Here is a 23,541-nt window from a genome sequence, read left to right as displayed (position 1 = left end):
TAGGGACCAGAACAGCCACCTCCCTGCTGGGCCCCCCTCGGGCTCCGGGGGAGGCACACCTGAACCATGGGTTAGCAAAGATTTAGTTAGGGAGCTTCTGGAGGTGTTGGACGTATTCAAGTCAGCCAGTCCGGATGATCTCCACCCTAGAGTTCTAAAGGAACTGGCCAAGGTCATTGCAAGTCCCCTGGCACGGCTTTACGGGCACTCATGGTGCTCTGGTGAGGTACCGGAGGACTGGAAGAGGGCCAACGTGGTTCCCATCTTCAAAAAAGGCAGGAAGGAGGACCCGGGAAACTACAGGCTAGTTAGTCTTACCTTGATCCTAGGCAAGCTGTTTGAGAAAATTATGCTGGCACACATCCAGGAGGGGCCAGCAGGGGACTGCATGCTTAGGGGCAACCAACACGGGTTCATCAGTGGCAGGTCCTGTCAGACCAACCTGGTGGCCTTTTACGATCAGATCACCAGATCATTAGATGCAGGGGTAGCAGTGGATATAGTCTTCCTGGACTTCCGGAAGGCTTTTGACACTGTCTCTCACCCCGTTCTCATTAAGAAACTGGGGGGCTGTGGTATAGACACCCACGCAGTCAAATGGGTAGCCAACTGCCCAGAGGGTGGTAATGGATGGGTCCTTCTCAACCTGGAAGGACGTGGGCAGTGGGGTTCCACAGGGCTCTGTCCTTGGGCCCGCACTGTTCATCATCTTCATCAGTGATTTGGACGAGGGGGTAAAAAGCACCCTGTTCAAATTTGCTGATGACACTAAGATGTGGGGGGACGTGGGCACACTGGAAGGATGCAACAGGCTACAATCAGACCTAGACAGGTTATAAGGGTGGGCGGACGAGAATAGGATGGGTTTCAACACAGACAAGTGCAAGGTGATGCACCTTGGGATGAACAACCAGCACCATACCTACAGGTTAGGGAACCCCCCTCTTGTCAGCACGGAGGCGGAAAAGGATCTTGGGGTCATCCTTGACTCCAAGATGAACACGGGCCGGCAGTGTGGGCAGGCAGTTAGGAAGGTCAAACACACCCTGTCATGCATCCACAGATGCATCTCGAGCAGGTCCAAAGAGGTGATCCTCCCCCTCTATGCGGCACTGGTCAGGCCGCAGCTGGAGTACTGCATCCAGTTTGGGCGCCACACTTCAAGAGGGATGTCGACAGCATGGAGAGGGTCCAGAGGAGGGCCACTCGTATGATCAGGGGACAGCAGGGCAGGCCCTATGAGGAGAAGCTCGGCTCGGTCCTCGGGCCTGCACTGTTCAACATCTTCATCAGTGACTTGGATGAGGGGGTAGAAAGCACCCTGTTCAAGTTTGCTGATGACACTAAGATGTGGGGGGATGTGGGTGCACTAGAAGGGTGCAATAGGCTACAAGCTGACCTTGACAGGTTGCAACGGTGGGCGGATGAGAATAAGATGGGGTTTAACACTGATAAGTGCAAGGTGTTGCACATGGGGAGGAAGAACCGGCACCACACTTACAGGTTGGGGAACTCTCCTCTTGCCAGCACGGAGACGGAAAAGGATCTTGGAGTCGTCATTGACTCCACGATGAACATGGGCCGGCAGTGTGGGGAGGCAGTCAAGAAGGCCAATCGTACCCTGTCATGCATCCACAGATGCATCTCGAGCAGGTCCAGGGAGGTGATCCTCCCCCTCTATGCGGCACTGGTCAGGCCGCAGCTGGAGTACTGCGTCCAGTTCTGGGCGCCACACTTCAAGAGGGACGTGGACAATATGGAAAGAGTTCAGAGGAGGGCCACTCGTATGATCAGGGGTCAGCAGGGCAGGCCTTATGAGGAGAGGCTACGGGACCTGAACCTGTTTAGCCTCCACAAGAGAAGGCTAAGGGGGGACCTTGTGGCCTGCTACAAACTGGTCAGGGGGGATCAGCAGGTATTGGGGGAGTCCCTGTTCCCCCGTGCGCTGCCAGGAGTGACCAGGAATAACGGTCACAAACTGGTGGAGGGTAAGTTTAGAATAGATATTAGGAGGCGCTACTTCACAGTCAGGGTGGCTAGGGCCTGGAACCAGCTTCCAGGGGAAGTGGTGCAGGCTCCTAGCCTGGGGATTTTTAAAAGGAAGTTAGATGAGCACCTTGCCGGGGTCATCTGACCCCGGTGCTCTTTCCTGCTAAGGCAGGGGGTCGGACTAGATGATCTACCTAGGTCCCTTCCGACTCTAGCTACTATGAAACTATGAAACTATGAAGCTACAGGACCTGAACCTGTTCAGCCTCCACAAGAGAAGGCTGAGGGAGGATCTTGTGGCCTGTTATAAACTAGTCAGGGGGGGTCAGCGGGCATTGGGGGAGTCACTATTCCCCCGAGCACCACCAGGAGTGACCAGGAATAACGGTCACAAGTTGGCAGAGGGTAGATTTACGCTAGACACCAGGAGGTGCTACTTCACAGTCAGAGCGGCTAAGATCTGGAACCAGCTTCCAAGAGAAGTGGTGCTGGCTCCTACCCTGGGGGTCTTTAAGAGGAGGCTAGATGTACACCTTGCCGGGGCTGTTTGACCCCAGTATTCTTTCCTGCCATGGCAGGGGGTCGGACTAGATGATCTGCTCAGGTCCCTTCCGACCCTGAAACTATGAAACTATGTTCCTATGCTACTTAAATAGGACTTCAGGGGGATATTTTTTGTCTGTTAGCATGAAACATTGTTCAGTTATAAGCATGGCAAAGTATACATAGTTATTAAAGTGAGCCAGTGGAGGAACTGAAACTATAACTCTTGGGTATTAGTAACTTCTGCCTCTGAATCTTGTGCCAGACCTCTAGTCTACGATGTAGGCAACTCATTACAAATGTCATATAAGGAGTTATTCAAGTCTATACGATGATCAATGGAGACAGAATGATCTTAACACCAAAACTAAACTTGTAGTTATCATATGCACATGGTGATAATCAGAGGCTAATTATTTGGACAAATTAGACTCCCATTAGGCCATCAAAAGACATCTCTTCCACACCAGGACTGTGCCTCTACCAAGTTTTGAGTTCCAATTCCAAATCCCCTAGGCATTTAAATATTTAAAAAAAAATAGGGAAAATAATGTGTAAAACTACATATTTTATTCTAAACTCAATCTAAGAAATGGCTGAACCATTTTTGCTGAAAGTGTTAAAAAAGACAACCTGAAAGACAGCAATCATGAAAATAGTTCAGATTAAGAAGTTAATCTTGGGCAAAGCTATTAGCAACTGAAAAGAAGATCTTATAATGAAAAGTTTCAAGCAGCCTTAACTACAGATCTACCCTACAGCTCTGGCTAATGAATATACAAACATGCAGAGCCTGGTTCTGATTACATTTATGCCTCTGTAAATCAGAAGTAACCTCACTAAAGTTAACAGAATGATACTAGTTTAATATGGCATAACTAAAAGAAAATTAAGCCCCTGTCTGCATGTATTTAAAGACTTACTAAGTAAGGTTTTATTTATACTACTGTCATATCTCTTTTATTGGATCTTTATGTGCAAACCTAAAATCAGTTACTTTTGTGTGATGGTGTATAATAGGGCTGTGCAAAATGGCTATGTCTCATTTCAATTTTGGATTTGGCCATTTTGGAGGACAATGATTCGTTTCAGTGTTTTGGATCACTGCTCTGTTTCAATTCGCCTGAATCTGTTCCAGAATTTTGACACTGTTTCAGAGATTTGGATCATCCAGGGAAAGGCAGGCACAGCTGGGCTGCTGAAGGTTCTCCTGCAGCTCCTCCAGCTGTGGCTGCCTCTTCCCAGAGAGTGGGGGAGAGCTGTGGTAGAAGCCCCCATGGCTGCCTTGCCTGGCCCCATCCCCCGCCCAGCCCCGGCCTTGTTCCGGCAATTAAAAAATAAAAAGCCCTACAGTCACCAGCCCTGGCAGTGGTGACTGGGGCCTTTGAGGGCTCATAGTCAAGTCCCTCTGTGCAGTACAGGGCAGTAGGGGGCAGCGGGGATCTCTCCCCCACCTGCCCCATGGTGTGGGTGCAGTACAGCTCAGCAGGGCACTGTGCACTATCTGGGAGCTGGTGAGTGTGGGGCTTTTTTTTTAAGTTCTGAGATGCTGGGGCCAGGTGTGGGGGGCCCATCAGTGGCAGGACTGGGTAGGGGGGAGATCAGGGAATGGAGGCTGTACAGAGGTGCTCTGCCATGTGGCCCCAGAGCTCCTACAGTCCCTCCTACATCCAGTGAGTGTGGGGCTTTTTTTTTTTTTAAGTGCCAGGAGGGTGATGGGGCTAGTCAGGGCAGCCATGGGGGCTTCTCCTGTGGCTCCCCCAGCTGTGCTCAGGGCAGGCTGCATTGAGCAGACTTGGGTGCACTGGCAGCATGCTGTCATCCAGTGCACAGATCCAGTGTCCCATGCCCCCCAGCAGGACTGCAGGGTTGTGCCAGACTCTTCCCCATGGGTGTTGGCCCCTGGCTCTGCAAGCAGGATGACAGCAAGCTGCTGTCTCAACCCCAGAGCACTGGGACTGGAAGGGACCTCAGGAACAGGTTGCAGACACTGGCCAGCTACAAATGTCAGTATCAGAGCAGTCCTTCTGTCCCTCTTCTTAGTTTCCATTTCCCTGCAAGCCCAGCTCTGAAACATCCAAAACCTCTGAAATGTTTTGGATGGCTTTGTTTCATTTTGGAGATGTTTCAGAGTCTTTTGTTTCATTTCGGAATTGGTGTTTCAGGTGCCTCAGGCTGAAACACCTCTGAAACAAAATGGCTGCCGAAATTGCACACATCCCTAGTGTATAACAACTCATATGATGTTACCTGCCTATCAGTAATTGGGAGGAAAGTAGTCTGTATTGTTAGTGAGGAAAAAAGTGAATCATTATATAAAGGAATAGGATATTAATACGTTAAAATTAGTTTAAAATGATGAAAATGGATAAAATGGAAAATAAAAATGAAGAAAAACTGCATGGCTCTAGGAAGAAAGCATACATATATCTATCTCTAACTCCAGCTTCAGTAGAGCTCTGCTGAATCACACCAGCTGAAGACTGGTCCTAGATATTGGTAACAACAACAAAAAATCCATTTTACACATCCAATTTTCTGTCTCCTAAAGAAAAACTCTCATGAAGGTAATGTCTGTCCGTGCTGAACCAGATTATTCTTTAAGAGTATTTTGAGTCCTCTAGAGTCCTCAGGTTACTTTTTCTCTACTCCAGCCATTTAAGCTTATTCATGCATAGAGACAGTAGTAAAAAATAGCCATTACCAAATTGATTTAAAGGACAAAACGATTAATCATAAACATTCAACCTTATATACCTTTCCAAAGCAGAAAATAACTTTTAGAAACCCCCCAAAACCCCACTCATTTCAGATTGTATTGTATTGTACTTCTGATCAAACCAATAACAAGAAAATATGACTTATAAATTAGTATAACTTATAAAATAGTATTAGTTCATAATAGCAAACCAATGCATCTGCCACTCACTATCTTTGTACAGTGCACCTTTATCTCTGATATCTTCACAGATTCCAACAGCACTTCATTTTATGCCTTGTAGGCATCAAACCTGTGCAATGATTTACCTTTGTGGAGGAGGGACACTAGGAGACCATGACCTAGTCCGTCCTATACTATCTCCACGATGAGGGGACCCTGACCGAGAGCAATGATTGGATGACATCACTTGTTCTGGCACTGATAGTGTTGAACTCTGAAGGTCTCTCCCATTATGTCGGTAATCTAAAAGGAAATATAGAAGTTCAATGTAACTGAAATGACATATGAGCTCCTTTGTTTATTTCCTATTTTAATAATCATGTAGCACATATAGAAGATGCCCATAAAAAGCACATTCTAGAGCCCAAATGATGTTTTAACCATTTGTGGTATGTCTGTTTTAAGAGGTGATAAAAATGCGTGGTAGTTTCCACAGGTATTATAGAATCCATTTTAAGTATCCAAATAGGCATGTGATTTACCATTTATCTGTGAAGAGTATGATGCATTGAAAACATTCATTTAAACATCATTTTTTGTTAGAACAAATATAAATGCAAAATGGGTTACTGTGTTTTCTCACAAACTCTGTTGCAGTGATTATAAAATATAATATAATAACTGGTCACATGGAAGAATTTTGCTAAGTTGAAGCCCTTAAATTTGGTAATCCTAAAGAAAAGCACACATTGTAGGGACCCAATACAGCAGAAAGGGTACTACTCCACTACTCCTCCTCTCAGGCCACGCATGCTGCCTGCCACCCCATCTCCCCTCTGTGGTAAAGCTGCAGCCGGAGGGGAGTGGCAGCAGTGGCTGGGACGTGGTGGCGGGGTAGAGACACAGCCCAGTATGCAAGTGACTGGCAGTGGGAGGAGGTGAGGACAGCATGCCCCCAGTCCCATCTGTTACTCCTCATGCTGCTGGCAGCACAGCTGATGCAGGGGTCCCAGTAATGGCAGCAACGAGTCTCCCTGCCCCACCCTGCCCTCCTGTGTTGGGTCATGCCCACTGGGTTGCAGAGGTGGCTACCCATGCCAGTCTGGCCAGGCTGCAACCCTTTGCCTGCTGTGGGTGCACAAATGTGGGGGGGCACATGGCCCCACAGACCCCCTCCTAACACAATGCCTGTGTCCACCCCCGATCCATTGTCTATGCCCCACCCCCTGCCTAGATTTACCTATAGGGAGCTGCAGGAGCTGCTCTCCATGCTGCCTGGCTGCTATGTGCATGTGTGCTATGTGTATGTGTGCATCCCCTGCCTGTGCATGCATGTGGCATCCCCTGCCTGATTGCCCTCCACCTGCTCCCCCAGTGCCACTCGACCAGTCTGTAAGGGAAAACCCACAGTTTCCCACATTTTTCTCCTTTAAAGGAGAATCCATTTTTAAAGTTTGTTGATCCATTTTTTTTAAGTTTGTTTGTGACCCTTTCATATATTGTTGTGACCCGCTTTTGGGTCGCACTCACAACCCGTGGGTTGAGAAACACTGATCTAAATGATAGTGACTACTTTGTAAATATATGTAAGCAGGACTATGCAGATGACATATGCATAATCCATCCAGCTGATGGATTAATATATATATATCTGAAACTAACCGCCTCAAGGGTCAGTGTGCTAAACAAAAAGACATAATTAAAGGCCTACTAAGTAACAGTACAAAGTGCAATTACATGGGATTTTGCATATGATCAAGAGAGAGAAAAGGAATGAAAGAGACAGATTTTCTAAGATTGTTCTATGCACAAAAAGGAAATCCCTTTAATGGTAGATGTATGAATGAGGATCTCACCAGAATGGCTCTATACCAGAAATTATAAAGAAAAAGTTGGCAAGTCCCCAAATTTAGACTTAATGGAAGATGACAAAAAATAGCAGCATCTTGTGTTTAAATTTGCTAGTTCTTCAGACTGAAGTTGCTTCTATTTAAGTGCCTTCTATTTAAGAAATATGAAAATGCACAAGGCTCTGAAGAAGCTTTCATCAAGTTTGTCAGGACTACATTAATATCAGCTGACATGGAGGTTTGGACTATAAGAGAGAGAGGAATTTCAAAATTGTAGCCAAAGACAAGATACTGCAGACTGTTCTTCAAACAGCTTATGACAGACCTTAATATTTGCCTAATAAACATCAATTTAATTGACTTTTCATTCAAAAGAAAAGTTGTGGTAGTGCGATGTGTCTGACTTCACTACACTGTAAATTGTTTCCAGATAAAATGATAAATCTTTCTGGTAAATACTTCTGAAATACCAGGAGGGCTTGAAATACAGCAGAATGATGGAAATCTACTAATCTGTCAAGAGCCAGCCTTTTCCAAACCAGGGCTTGTAGCATAAGAAACAGTAAAACGATCTAATTCTGACCAGTTATCTCTGGGACTGGTCACTGGTAGCTGCAGCAGTGCTGAGAAACATACAGATCTCCATCTATATGGGACTGCTAGGAGAACCAAGCTCCTATTGTAATGAGACTATAGCACCACATTTATGTCTTACCTGGTATATTTAGTTTATCCGAAGATGTGGTTAGCTATCAGTGGTGCAATTTTTTAGTACTTAACATAAACCATCACATTACATGTTGGTACTGGTTGCTCGATAGCCTCTTTGTACTCTCAATAACATGACTAGCAGAGTTATAAGCAGTGGTCCTGCTTTTCTATGTTTAAAAATTCCAAATTCTCTGATTAACCCCCCACCCAAATCAATGTTTTTCCATGATCAAAATGAAACGTTACTATATATATATAGGTATCAGTTAACACAATGTTTTATTGATATATTTACAGTTTTAAAGCAATTTGGAAGCCTATCAGCCCTTCAATCATTATAAGAAAATAAATTGTAAATACAGTAAAAGTTCTGTTAACTGTCATCTTACAACACGGCATGCTCAATTAACCAGCATGACAGCTTGTAAGATAAAGTGAAACCAGAAGTGCCTACTGTGGCACTTCCGGTTTCTCCATGTTCCCATGGATTGGGGCAAAGCAGCTTGTACTGCCGAGCCCCCATGGCCCAGGGGCATAACAGGCTGTGTGGGGCCCGCCTCCTTGTGTGGGAGGGGTGGCAATGCAGCAGGAGTGTCAGCAGTGCTGCAGGAGGGGTGGTGAGACACTCCAGATGTGGCAGGAGAAGCGGCGGCCCGGGCCGCTTAATTAACCGGCATATTTTGTTATCCGGCATCTCCCATTCCTGGGGGATGCCGGATAACAGAGCTTTTACTGTACCTGCAAATTTTGGCATTTAATTTCATTTTTTTTATCCTGGAAAACCAGATCTCTCTGTGTCCCCTTCACTTACCAAGATGCAGATCCAGCTGCGGCTGTCCCCCTGCTGCTTTGTGGCACTAAGTAGCCCTGATATGCCATTGCTCCTCATTCCCAACCCACAGGCCCATGTCTACACTGGTATCTCTCACTCCTGATCTGCAGCCCTACTACTGCCCCTCACTCCAAACCACAATTCTCCACTCTCTCCAACCATGCCCATGCCCCTCACTCTCAGCCTACAGTCCCCCATCCCTCACAGTGTCCCTGACTCCCAACCCACAGCCCCTGGTCCTGCCAGTGCCCCTCACTCCCAACCTACACCCCTCAATGCTCCCACCCCTGCTGGTGCCCCTCATTCCAGACCTGCAGCCCCCTGCCCCCCATCAGACTTCCCAGAGGGGGCCCCCAGGTGCCGTCCACCCTGCCTGATCCTGTCCTGCCCGGACACACAGCATGGTTGTCTGTGGGGACATGGTGGGGACAGCCTCCAACATGAGATGCATGCAGCACACCTCATGCTGAAGCACAGGCAGCAGCTGGGGCACCACATACTGCCCCACACCACCACCTGTGGTTGGGGCTGGGGCTGGGGCTGCGGCACAGTGGGGAGGGCCAGCACCATGCCCCACAACAGCAGCATGAAACAGAGTGTGGCTCTGCCTCAGGCCATGCTGTGGGCAGCAGGAGGAGGACAAGGTCCATCCCACCTGGGCCAGAGTATAGTAGCTGTACCAGCTGCAGCTTGTGAGGGCAACAGCAGAGCACACAGGCTGGAGGAAGCAGGAAGGGATGCCTATGACAACTGCACCCACCCCCCGCACTGCCCTGGGCTGGGGCTCCTGCACTGCACCAGGCAGCCTGGGCATGGTACCTAGTAATAAGTACATAATTATGAAATTAGTTTTATTTAAAATATATTTTAATACATAATAAATTATTCTTTATTACTTATATAGAGTCATAGATATATATCAATTTACTAAACAAATAAAGCTTTCCCCGCAAAGGTATAATGAACAGAGGTTAATTTGTCATTAACAGACTAGGAATTTCTAATGACAGCAGGGGAAGGAAAGGTATTTGTAGAGGGCATCTTTTTCCTTGCATTCCATCTTCCAATAGACATATAAGGCTGGGTCCTATTCCATATATTAGATGTGTAAGTGGATTTGTGTGCTAAATGACAATTTTATTCCACCTGCTTCAGTCCCTAAAACTCTACAAATGCATCCACATTTGTCACTGTTGTCTTAGCCTTAAGACTTAGTCACAGAAATACAGAGGGGGAGAAAATGTATCCTTTGTATCAATTTTTTTCCAGGTACTTGAGCAGAGCGGAATAAGATTACACTTAGATAGATAAAAGGTGGAGTAAGATCTGATCCCAAGATTTTTATTCAGGATCTCTGGAATCAAAGGAGCTGGAAGGCATGCCCTACAGCATTGTCAGTCAGCTGATGGATTAAGCCACATACAAGTGGTGTGTGACTGGACAACACTCATGTGGCTCCAAAGTTGGAGTCCATGTACATGACTGTGGTAAAAATGTTACTGACTGAAAAGTTGTATGACAAGGATGGGGCAACTGTTGGCATATGGCAAACCAGTGACCATCTGCTACATCACGTTATATCTACCTGGCAAACTTACTGTGCCAAGTGGCAGTCCTTGCAAACACACCATGCTGCCTTCTGAACCAGAATCAATCCAGCCATATCCACATGGCATTGCCAGTGGCTTTATTAGCATGGGGGTGGTCTAATTGGTACTGCCATTTAACAGCAATAATAAACCCATCTAAAGCAGATTCTTATTTCACTTTACATATTCAAATGACACTTAGGCAGCAGCCAAAGTGCATTTTTGACACTTACACAGTTTGTGGTCCAACACCATGCACAGTGTGGCTGCATACGTTTGCATGGCTATTCAGCAAACACAGTAGTCTGCACTCTGACTGGACATGCACACATTTCTGTATTTGCATACCTTGGGGAGTGTAAATCCCAGCACTCTATATGGAAAAAAATCATGACTAACAGGAACTAGATGTTGAAAAATGAGGAAGGCAGATTCAAGAAGAGGCCTGGAATAGAGACTGGGTAATGTCTAACCTATGTACTAGTGGTTAGTATATGAGGCAGGAATGTTCCAATGCCCTCTGGGTGTGGGGGCCCTACAACCTGTGTTTTCTGTTTCCTGGGTGAATGCTCTGGTCACCAAAATGTTGGGATAAATTACGGGAGAGCTTCATCTTCTCTGTTTTTGCCAAGCTTCAGTTTTAGGACTTCCATTTCAGGCACTTGTGTACAGACTCATGTATTCTCCTGGCCCAAGCACAGCCTACTCTGCATGCTTAGAAGCTTTGGGGACATTTTCCAGGCCTGCATTGCATATGGAATAGGATAAAAAAATTGTTAGCAAATGTCATATATGGCTGGGGAAGTGTTATTTGGGTATGCAAATGAAATAGGATTCTTTCCTTCATGTGCTGTGTAGAAATGGCTATCTATGCTGCTGCTGTTCAGGAAGTAGCCCATGGAGAGCTGTGGGGTGTGCTTGAGGGCACCACTGCTGGGCAGAAGAAGTCTGCAAACCAAACATGGCCTCAGAGGGAAAAGTATTGTGAGCTACACTGGGGATATATGTTCCAGAAGTAAGAATTATGTGCATAATATATTGATTGGATTGAGTAGAACTACTGTAAATGGTCTCATACAATATTTTTTATATTTTGTTTTTTTAATTATTAAGAAACTAGGCCGTGTATACATTTGCTCAACAAATTAAATGGCACTGTGAAAATATGTATTAATGATCTAAGATAGGGCTGTCCAACTGGCAGCTCGTGCCCAAGTGAGACCCTTGGGTTCTCATTTGGGCACTGCTCCCCACATTGCCCTGACTGCAACTGTGCTCAGAGTCTCTGGGCTCCAGCTCCCTCCTCCAGTTGCTACAATCAGACCTACACAGTACAGCAGTACAACAGGGAATGCAGTACAGATGGGGGGAAGGAGGTGGGGGTTGGGGTGGCCTGCATAGGTATGCAAGGCAGGGGTAGGGAGCATCCATGCAGTAGGCAGCTTGGTAAGCTGTGGCCCATACAGCATGCAGCCCCTGCTGGTGGGGACCCCAAGGGCTGAAAAACTGGACAGCCCTGATGTAAGAGTTAAAACCATTTCGCTGTTATCCTCCCATATTCTGAAATAAAATGACAAGTGAAAAAAAGGTTATAATGGTAATGATAGACTGACACAGAGAACCTGGAATAATTAAAATGGACTTTAAATATACTAATTTGTAATGTACTACAGCCAGGATGCTTGCAGTGCACCTTCTCTAGTGTCACAGGGATCCTGCTAGCCCTGGTAATATTTAACATCTTCATTAAAAACCTGGAAGAGGGGATAAGTGGCATGTTAATTCAATCTGCTGATTATATTAAACTGGAAGGTGTTACATCATTAGGGAAGATAGAAATAATAAAAAAGTCCTAAGGGATGCCAGAAATATGGAGAGCGTGAGATTAAACCTGGAGAAAGTCAACTTAATACATCTGGGGAAAATAATCAGTGAAATATTCAGAGAGAAGCAGAAACCTGGGAGGTCTTAATGGTGAAAGAGACCTAGAAATGATTGTGAATATCAAATCTGATATAGATTTACATTGTAATGTGATGACAAAAATGCTGATGAGATTTTGTTCCTGCATGGACACAGGCACAATGTAATGTATCAGAACATGATAGTCCTGTCCTTTATCGTCTTAGAGATGCCTTTTAAGATGCTGCATACACATATGGGAATTATTTGAAAGTGGAAAATGTAAAGAGCGATGAAATGTAAGGCACAGAAAAAAAAAACAATATATGAAGAAAGGTTTTAAGAAGCTTAATTATTTGTAGCTTAATCAACAATATTTTCCAATCAGTTATTTTATACAATATTTAAAAACTATGAATGTTTAAGAACAGTAGAGAAAGAAGTAGTGTAAATGAAATATAACTAGAAGGAACAGAAAGAAATTAGCAGAGAAAAAGGGAGGCAAAATAATTTGATTTTTTCCTAATAGTGAGATCAGTTAAATTGAGTCTATTAATATGTTAGAAACTACATCTGTAGAGCAGATCTAATAAGTCTTTCCCCATCTCAAATTTCTGCAATTTTATTATATTTGACCAGACCATTTTTCCATGCTAAAACAAAAGATAGGACATCATAATTAAATTTGCAAGTAAAACAATGATCTGGAATGTTCTACATTGAAATGTAGGTAGACTTTATAATGCTGCTTAATAATATTCCCTTATAACAATTTTAAAGGAACTGCCTCAAGCTCACCACTTCATACAAGTTAATTATAAGTAAGCCATAAAATAGGCCAGTTATTGCTCCAAGACTGAACTAATATGTCCTATGCCATTTTTCCAAAAAATACACTTAGTAAATTCATAATTCATTTGAAAGAATAAGCCTTGTTATAATAACTATAACCCTTAACAATTTAACAAAACAATGATGCACTAAACAGTAACACTGACTGTAACATTTCACCTTAGGAGTTAAATGCACCCAACCTCTAGTATAACCTATGAAAAAATTCCACTAGCTTCAAGCCAAAGCAACACACCATACCATGACTGGAAAGAAAAATAGGGCAGGCTTCTACTGCATATACTTTTCTATCAGCATCTGTAGGATCCATCATTAGTATTCAGCTAAAATGGATATTCTCTACTGTTTTAAACATACAAAACAATTATAATTTTAGTGTGGAGATATGGAAATACAAGGATTCTGAGACATATTAATAACTGGCCTGTGGTATGTTTGGAAACGGATGACTTTCCACTCATCACTGACTTGTATTTTTTATAGTTAAATATTTTGCAAATGTCTTCAGTTCTCTGGGGATTTATGACATCATTGGAATTAGTTTTCCATAAAATTTTGTTTTTTACAATAAGGATATTCAGCTCATTAAATGTACATAAGTAATATGGATATGGATATTAATTTTTCACCCCTTATACTCAAACTGACTCCAGACACCTTTAATTCATGAGAAAGATACTAGTCCATTAGGTCTCAATAACCTGCAATTTTCTGTATGCCGACAACTGTCCAAGTTTGAGCAGCTCAATTTCTGTCTTACCTGTAAGTCTGAGGTCATGGTTAGACAATAATTTTGGTTGGCTCCTGGAACTTTTAACCCCTGTACTGTCCACATGTCAACCCCTTAAAGTGGTTTTAAGCACTTACTATGTGGCTTAAAGTTACATCACTCTAGGGCAGGATTCTCTCTGATCCACGCATATGTGCTGCCCAATTTGAAGTCCTCCAATATCCCAGGATCTGTCACACCCCTGCTTGTAAAGCAGGGATAGAAGCCTGTCCTGGCTCACCAGCCATATAGTGACAAATCACAGCAAGAGCTCCCTGTTCAGGCCTCTAGTGGCAACCCACAGCTGTGCAGATGGGGGATAGTCAGAGAAGGTTTCTAAAGTAAGGGTGTGACTGCTCCAAACTCCAAACTAGCACTAACACTGATCATCATTTGTGCAGCTTCTATCCCTGCACTACAGGCAAGGGTTTGAGAGATCCTGGCATACTGGAAGACTTCAACTTGGGCAGCACATCTGTGGGGAGTGGTCACACCTTAACAGAACAGGAGCCGGGTAGGGATGGTTTGAATATACCTAACACATATGGAACACGAAGTATCCTCACAAAAATATACATGGTGGGTTCTTCTTAAAAGATGAGAGAAGGATGGTGGTGCGCACCTCTTCTATAATAGGCAGGTCAGAGCATTATATGGGATACAAGATACTTGGGTTCAATAGCTTGACCCATGCAGGAGAGTGCTGTAACCACAGAGCCATAAGCTACTTTGGAAGTCTAGAGTGTGGCCCACCCAGTTCAGAATTGGGCCCCTTCAGAGATTTAGGACCTAGTTTCTGGATCTTAGTCAGGCCTTTTTTAGACCTTACACTGTGAGCTACACAAATGTTGATCTGGTGCTGTTACACAGTAATTCTGGGTGGTTCCTGGAGCTCTTAACCCCTGGACTGTCTGCATATTAACACCCTAAAGTGGTTTTAATCACTCATGTAGCCCAAAGTTATACCACTCCAGGGAAGAATTATCTCTGATCCTCTCTACCCAGCTCCTGTTCTGTTAAGGTGTATCCCAGGATCTGTCACATCCTTGCCTGTAGTGCAGGGATAGAAGCTGCACAAATGATGATCTTGTAGTTAAGGTAGGTTCCTGGACACCTAAGACTTGACATTGGACTCCACTCCTGAGGCCAGATGCCTAAAAGTTAGCTTCACTTTTAGATGTTTAAGTCTTTTTTTTCAGGATCCAGTTTGTGCCTACAGATTACATTTCAACCAAAGTTAAAAAAGTAGTTTTAAATTTGAGAAAACAGCATTGTTATTTAGCATCTTATTTTGTAGAAGTATTCTTCTTATAGTTTTATTCTTCTGTAAAGTGATTCCACTACCTTTGCTGTAATAAGCTTCTGCTGGCTAGATAGAATACCACTGCGTGTGGGAAATGTGCGTCTTTCACTGTTCCCTTCGAAAATGCAGAGGGAGAAGTTAGGATGTGTCTGGCTCCCTTGCTGCTGTTAAAGATGAAGGGAGAGAGAAAAAAGTGTCCAGATCCTTTGTTGGATTCACTATAGCTATCTTTATTTCAAGCTTGGGGCTGTAAAACAAGCATCCCAGCCCATCTTTTGGTGGGATATGTAGTAAGGTATTTATTACCAACTAGTACTAGCCATGGATAGAAACAGAAAGTTGTCCAGATTAATCACACGTTGTGGGCAACACTTACCCAAGGCTCCTACATAATCCAAATTGTATTCAGAGCTGCTAAGAACTGGTCACAATGGAATGAGATGCAAAAACTGCCTGCTGGCTCTGACCTGGGGAATAAATCCCCTCTAGGCAATTTGTTTTTCCAGGAAATACAATATTCAAGCCTCTGATATTAGGACTGACATTTCTAAAAAGTATTATTTTAAGACCTTCATCTTTAAAAAATTACTATTTGTCTGCAAAGCTTTAAAAAAAATCTAGTGTAGCATGATAACAGGATGAAAAAAGGAAAAAAAAACTTATTTTGTGGAACTTTATGAGGACAATTAAAATTAGGATTTAAAATGAAACTCAGCTGAGGAACTAATATGAAGCAAAAGCAGACTAGTTAGTTCCAGAAGGACTGAAAATACAGATTGTATTTGAATCTGTTTGCAGCTATAACTGGGAGATCATAACCATTGAGCCAAAGGTCCTACTAACTGTAATATTCATCTCCAGGCAACACAAGCAGCACACAGGTTATGATCTGGAAAAGCGTTATTGCCAGAATTCTGCAGACATTTACACACATTTTTAAGACTCACTAGAAGGACACTGTCAATAAAGTAACTGATTATTCACATATTTAAAATAAGGTAAGTACATGAGTGTTTGCAAGATCAGGACCATAATAACTTACCTAAGTATAAGCAAATGAATATTTCCAATTTAATTAATTGTGGTAGAGAATAATCTGTGACGTTACAGAAGTACAAATGTGCTTAAAGCTATGGATATGCTAAAATCCTTTGATGAATAAGGGTCTTTAAGCTGCCTGTAATAAAGACTGAGGCCACGGACAGATATATATTTAGGCTAGGGACACACATTCAAAAAGCCCAAACCTGAATTGATTCAATCATTGCATGTTATTTTAACCTGCAAAGACTGAATCGATTTGCAAGTAGACAGACATCCAAATTTCATTCTGGAAAGGCTGGCACATGTCTGCAATAGCTCAGGACAGAAGATCAAGGGCACTAGAGCAACCCTCCCTTCCCTTTTGCAGGGAAGCTGAGCTGGGGGTGGGGGGCATGGCCAGGCTCCGGCAGGCCTGAGTATGACTGAGGAGAAGTTAAACCCCCACCTTGGCCTGTAGGGTTTTACAATCTGCCCTGGCACATGGGGGGGGAGGGGTGTAGAGGAGGAGGAGGAGAAGAGTCCCCCTCTGGGACTGAGGAGCACTGCACAGAGCCCTGCTCCTCACCCCGTGAGGAGGGGGGCAGGAGGGGAGAGGAGCACGGGTCTGTGCAGTGCTGCTCAGCCCCAGATGGGGACTCTTCCCCCTGCACTGCACAGAGCCCCCTTCCTACCTCATCTCCTCCTCCCCACCTCTTGCTGCTCCATCAGTGGAGGTGTGGCCTGGTACCATCCCAGCATGGCCCCATGAAGGCAAAGGGGGCAGACAGGAGGATTCATTCCTCCCTCTTTCCCTTCTGCCCACCACCCAGACCACCTCCTTCCCTTCTGCTCCCCCTCCCTAGGTCTGCCAGCCCCTGCCCTACCTCCACCTTCACCTCTGCCTCCCCAGTTGACCCACAGACAGGCAGAACCTGGCTGCAGTGGAGGGGAAGGAAGGAAGAATTAACTCCTCCCTATCCATTTTGCCTTAACAGGGCCATGCCCAGACACATGGCAGGGGGACTTCCTTCCCCCACCCCAGTTGCCAGGTGGAGGGGGTTGAGGCTAGGGAGAAGGACACAGTCCAGCAACCTCTTGGGAGGCTGCTGGTATGCCCCTGCCTGCTGGCCTCAGCCACTGCAGGCAGGCTTGGCGTCCTCCCAACCCCCCACCCAAAATGTGAATGCCCTTTGGGTTCAATGGCACTGTAACTCATGGTGCTTTGTGTAAAGCACCATGAGTTACAGCACCTCCCGAACAGGCCACCTGAACCTCTGTACACCGTCTTAGAGATCACAAGTCCTTTACTGAACCTCACCCCTACATTTTTTGTTTTCATTCCTATCTATTTTTAAATTTTCTGTGAATTCTAATATCTTCAGTACAGACTAACACTTAGATGTTCATGGTTGCTAAATACTTTATAAAATAAATGATTTATAAATGCTATTGGCTAAGCTTTAAGATAACAAACATTTAAAAACTTTTCTCTATATCATGAAAAGAGTAATTTGAACATAACCATTTTACACTTTTCAATACATTTTTGTTCAAACATTTTTAAACTACAGCAAGAGTGAAATGAAAGCACATTTCAAAAAGTACTTATGGTGCTTTCACCATATTAATCACTGTATGATGTGATTAATATTTTCTACAATGTGCCAAAAGTCTTCAGCTCTTATTGAAACAAATTTCAGTGCCAAAGGAATGCCCACAGATAATGTTCCTTCAATATCAATAGATTGTTTTTAAAAAAATCAATAATACTTTACCCCACAAAACTTATTTTAAAATCAGAATATTACTAGCTACCATTATTTTGATTTTGTATTAGAAAGTATGACATACTTTAATTTTCTTTCACATATGCAAAATGCTGAGTCCTGTAATTATTTGCTTTGAAATGCTTTGTAATCTAATTTGTGCTTCTCAGGAACTATGATATAATTTTAAATGATCTGTTTTTCTTGCAGAGGCACATTCACAAAGAACTTTGCAAGGTTCATAATTTCATTAAAAAGACAAATAACACTGGATTCTTCCTGGCATAAAAATTCCAGAAGCAATACAGGAATAGAAGTGCTATATCAACCCTTTTAGAAATGCCTGATTATGGCAGAATCACCTATATATGTGCTTAACGGGGGGAAAAAGTTAAATATATAGTCTGGATTGGCAACAAATGTATTTAGTACTTTGGTCATGTTGGAAACAGACAGAAATCAATATCTGAAATGTATAGATTTGACAGTTATCGGGATCTTTTACTCAGCTATGTCTGAAAAGGATAGTCAATGAAAAACATGATTGGAGAGAGGGATCTGTAGGGTTACAAGATGTATACCATAGCTAGTAAAAAATTGTGAAAAGGAAATTTTGTCTTATCAGCCCAGCCAGAATTCATTTCTTCATAAATAGTCCATACTCCTTTCCCAGTCCTTTGCATTATCTAAAATATCTGTATCAAGAAAATGGAGATAACATGTCTGAATACATAAATATGATAACATGGTGAACTATAGATATGTTGTGGGAATCGGTTAGGCTGCATCAAGGAAGGGCAGAAGAGGAAGGGAATTTTCTCTTGCACTCCCACCATGTCCTACAGAAGAAACAACTGGGGCATGTAGCAACCATTCTGTTGTTGTTGCCCCAACTATCCTGCCCTATCATGAAGTTATAATTTGAATTGTATTTCCTAGATGCTGCAGATCTGGCCATTCATCAATTTTACAGACTGAAACAGATTTTTTCTTTTAATGCAAAACTGGCAAGGTATGCAGTGAATTTCTGCACCTCTTAGAGTAGTAGTTCCCAAACTGTGGGTCGTGACCCCAAATGGGTTTGCAACATCGGTAGATGGGGTCACAAGGGTGGAGGGCTGTGGGCTGGGAGTGAAGAGCCATGCTGAGGAAATGGGGTCTTGCTGAGGAAAATGTTTAGAAATACTGTCTTAGAGCATCCTGGTTTTAAATTAGGAGGGAGTAAGGGCAGGATATAAAGTATGGAAAGTTATAAGTGAGTTTGTATTTAGCTGCAACTAGCAGCTGATGTACTACCAGGGCATGGACAAATGTACACTAGGAGTGATTTCAGAGGAGGAGGGGGAGCTGCTGCCTAGGAGTTAGCAGCAGCTGTTACCTTGTAACAGCTACATGTAGACAAGCTGGGAGCCATATAAATGTAGCAAAAATTACTCCAACTTTAACCCTGCTTCATCCAGGGCAAGGAAGGAGTGAGAGACTAGGAGTGAAAAGTGCAGTGAATTCTAGGAACGAAGCGGGACAGGGATAGCCTGTACAGTGCTTATTAGACTTGGAGGCCATTTAATATGGTTCCTGACCCAAGCAACTACTTCAAACAAAATCCAACTTAACCTGCTATGTCAGTTCTACTTAGACATTTGCCATCCTTGGCAAAATCTTTGAGAAAATCATCAAGGCTCACATTTGTGAGAGCCCGGCAGGACAAATTATGCTGAGGGGAAACCAGCACGGGTTCGTGGCAGGTAGATCGTGCCTGACCAATCTAGTCTCTTTTTATGACCAGGTCACAAAACGCCTCGACGCAGGAGGAGGGGTGGATGTCGTATACTTGGACTTCAGGAAGGCCTTTGATACGGTATCCCACCCCATACTGGTGAACAAGTTAAGGGGCTGTGACTTGGATGACTGCACAGTCCGGTGGGTGGAGAATTGGCTGGAGGGTCGCACCCAGAGAGTTGTGGTGGATGGGTCGGTTTCGACCTGGAAGAGTGTGGGCAGTGGGGTCCCGCAGGGCTCGGTGCTTGGACCGATACTCTTTAATGTCTTCATCAGCGACTTGGACGAGGGGGTGAAATGTACTCTGTCCAAGTTTGCAGATGACACTAAGCTATGGGGCGAAGTGGACACGCCGGAGGGCAGGGAACAGCTGCAAGCAGACCTGGACAGGTTAGACAAGTGGGCAGAAAACAACAGAATGCAGTTCAACAAGGAGAAATGCAAAGTGCTGCATCTAGGGAGGAAAAATGTCCAGCACACCTACAGCCTAGGAAATGACCTGCTGGGTGGCACGGAAGTGGAAAGGGATCTTGGAGTCCTAGTGGACTCCAAGATGAACATGAGTCGGCAGTGTGACGAAACCATCAGAAAAGCCAATGGCACTTTATCGTGCATCAGCAGATGCATGACAAATAGGTCCAAGGAGGTGATACTTCCCCTCTATCGGGCGCTGGTCAGACAGCTGGAGTACTGCGTGCAATTCTGGGCGCCGCACTTCAAGAAGGATGCGAATAACCTGGAGAGGGTCCAGAGAAGGAAATATGGAAATATGGAAGGAAACCACTCGTATGGTTAAGGGCCTGCAGGCCAAGCCCTACGAGGAGAGATTAGAGAAACTGGACCTTTTCAGCCTCCGCAAGAGAAGGTTGAGAGGCGACCTGGTGGCTGCCTATAAGTTCGTCAGGGGGGCACAGAAGGGAATTGGTGAGTATTTATTCACCAAGGCGCCCCCGGGGGTTACAAGAAATAATGGCCACAAGCTAGAGGAGAGCAGATTTAGATTGGATATTAGGAGGAACTTCTTCACAGTTCGAGTGGCCAAGGTCTGGAACGGGCTCCCAAGGGAGGTGGTGCTCTCCCCTACCCTGGGGGTATTCAAGAGAAGGTTGGATGTGTATCTAGCTGGGGTAATGTAGGCCCAGCACTCTTTCCTGCTTATCCAGGGGGTCAGACTCGATGATCTATTGAGGTCCCTTCCGACCCTAGCATCTATGAATCTATGAATCTATGAATCTATGAATTTAAGTCCCAGACAAATTCTGTTCTTCCTCCAGGACTTATAAGTCACTCTCAGAACCATTCACTCTAATACTATGACATATTTCATCCTGTGCATCTAGGCATAGCCAACTGCACATGTTCAGAAGCAATCTACAGCTCAACAGCCTAATTAGGACCCTTGTCCAGGGAGTGGGATATACAGGATCTAGTCCCCTTCCCCTCACCACACCAAAAAAAGTGTCCTAATAACTAAGTCATAGGTGAGTACCTTCCTGATTTGTTTCACATTGTTGCACTAAATGACATTCCCTTCATAAATATCTGTACTACCTGATGTAACTATGTAATGCCCTCTTTATTCTTAACAATGACAATGTTTGAGCTTAGAGTAGGTACCAACTAAAAATGGTTACATAGTCAAGTTGTCAGAAATAATTAAGATGCCAAAATTTGATACATGAACATGTTGGGCCCTGGCACAGTTTCATTTAATGGCACAATTGGGATGTGATACCCAATCCCAACAACTGTGCCACATGTGCATGGGAGGAGGCACAGTTTTGGGATAGGGGTTCAGATCTCAGTCTCCCCACCAGTGCTTGCCAGTGTTGTGAAAGTCTCTCTTGTGCTGGGTAACTTATCCAGAACTGCCTGGATGGGGGTTTAAAGTCCCCAGTATGGGAAGCCTCATCTCCCCCATGCTGGGAGTTTCTGTTTCCCTGAGCCAGGCAGCCTGACAGAGCTACCTGGTGTGGGGTTTGAAGTCCCTTCCACCAGGCTGTGGCTAGGCCAATAATCAACTGATTGTCAGTCCCAGCTCTAGGACCATATGGCAGCCATTCACGACTGATGCCAGGAGCTGTTAACCATGCCCTGCCATGCAGCTAGAATCACTCTTCTGTAGATGCAAACTCATGCTTAATGATAATTTGAGCATCCAGTGAAGAATCGTTATAGCCTATAAAAGAACTGTGATAATAATGAATCATGTACATTGATTGATATGATTAATATTTTCATGCATATTAAGCACATTGTAAAGGTTTGATTTATTGTGCTGAAATATACTGAATATAGAGAAGTAACATGAAAGATTGATAACGAAAAGAAAGAACTAATGCTATATAACTACCATTCGTTAAAATATATTGTCTAGCTATATTATTGCATGTGTGTCTAGCATATTTGAGACAATTTATTTGGTCAGTGGTGTCCACTGGGACCATGCCTCGATACTGAGAATCCATGAACTTTCTACTGAAGAGAAAGGAGGATGGAGTTGACCCAACTACCTCTCCATTTGCACTGTACAGAAATGGTCTCTTTAGTAGCAGGACTGCATATATGAATAACACATCTTGAAGTACCAGAGTTACTGTAATGTAATTAATTCTTCTTCCTTGTGTGTACCCCCACACATATTCCACTGTTGACAATTTCCAAGGAGCTGGGGATCTAATTGGAAGAGGTAGGTACTAAGAATTCACCAAATAATGACCACAGGACACCTGGACAAAGTTTGTATTAGAGCTAGACACCACAGCAATAAAATAGGACTGCATATATTTTCTACCAGCTACTCTGCAAATGTCATTGATGGGTTATTTTTTTAGAGAAGTGACAAAAATTGCTTTCACTCTACAGAAATGAGTTATAATCCTCAATGGTAAGGCTATTTAACAAAAGGTAGTAAAGGTTAATGTATGCCAACAACTAGTTGGAGAGCATCTAAACTGACTTAGCCTATTGTCTAACAAAGTCTCCACAGACTCTGAATAGTTTGGGGGGTGCTCATGATGGCTTCATTTTAGCAACACAGAGAAAAACTCCCAAAGAACACCTCCTCCTTAATCGAATGTGATTGTGGGTCATCATTAGAGGGCTAGACAGGAGCTGGGAGACCCAGGGGTACATGAAGGAAGAGAGTGAAGGACAGGAGCTAGAGTCCAAGTTACCACATTTATGGAAGAATTCCAGAGCCAAAGTCCAAGTCCTAAACCAAGTCACAGTTCTGGAGTCAGGGATGAAGTTATCAAAACCAAGCAAAACTGCCAAAAGTCAGTCCAAAAGCAGACCCGAGCAGGGTCAGAACCCAGAAAAGCAAAGAACACAAGATCCAGAGAGACCTATAAAGCAGACCTTCAAATACAACTATGGACTGGCCTGCAGTATGCTGCCATAGATGGACTTAAAATGGGGAATCTACTGTCCCCAACAACCTAACAGTAAGGAGCCAGCTGTTTCTTCATAACAAAAAGACATACCAGGGAGAGACTCTATTTGAGAAATAAAAATCAAACTATGTCATTATTTATGGGCAAAGTGGCATAGGAAATGCTCAATAAGTGATTTCAAGACAAATGCACAAGTTTAAAAAATGTATGATTACATGACAATGGAATGGATCTTTTTTTGCCATTATATAGTAACTATTCTGCCATTCATGCCTTTTCCCCACTTAGGCCATTGAAGCTAGAGAGGAAAACATGGTATATTCAAAAGAACACCTCCTCACTCCAGGATATTTATAT

At 43.9% G+C, this 23,541-nt stretch overlaps 1 protein-coding gene across 3 annotated transcripts in view; it reads right to left on the bottom strand.

The window, feature by feature from the left end:
• The window catches only part of RIMS2 (regulating synaptic membrane exocytosis 2), an 899,878-nt gene that overhangs the window by 292,240 nt on the left and 584,097 nt on the right, over positions 1–23,541 (bottom strand). For all 3 annotated transcript variants that reach the window (XM_090040478.1, XM_090040481.1, XM_090040479.1), the window contains one exon: positions 5,560–5,716. In XM_090040478.1, the coding sequence (XP_089896604.1) occupies positions 5,560–5,716 (157 nt within the window). The remainder of the gene's footprint in view (positions 1–5,559; positions 5,717–23,541) is intronic.

The sequence above is a fragment of the Crocodylus siamensis genome, chromosome 3 (genome assembly GCF_052110815.1).
Source record: "Crocodylus siamensis isolate JL-2025a chromosome 3, ASM5211081v1, whole genome shotgun sequence".
NCBI lineage: Eukaryota > Metazoa > Chordata > Crocodylia > Crocodylidae > Crocodylus > Crocodylus siamensis.
Note: the sequence above shows the minus strand (reverse complement) of the source record. Positions and strands in the feature narration are given on the sequence as shown.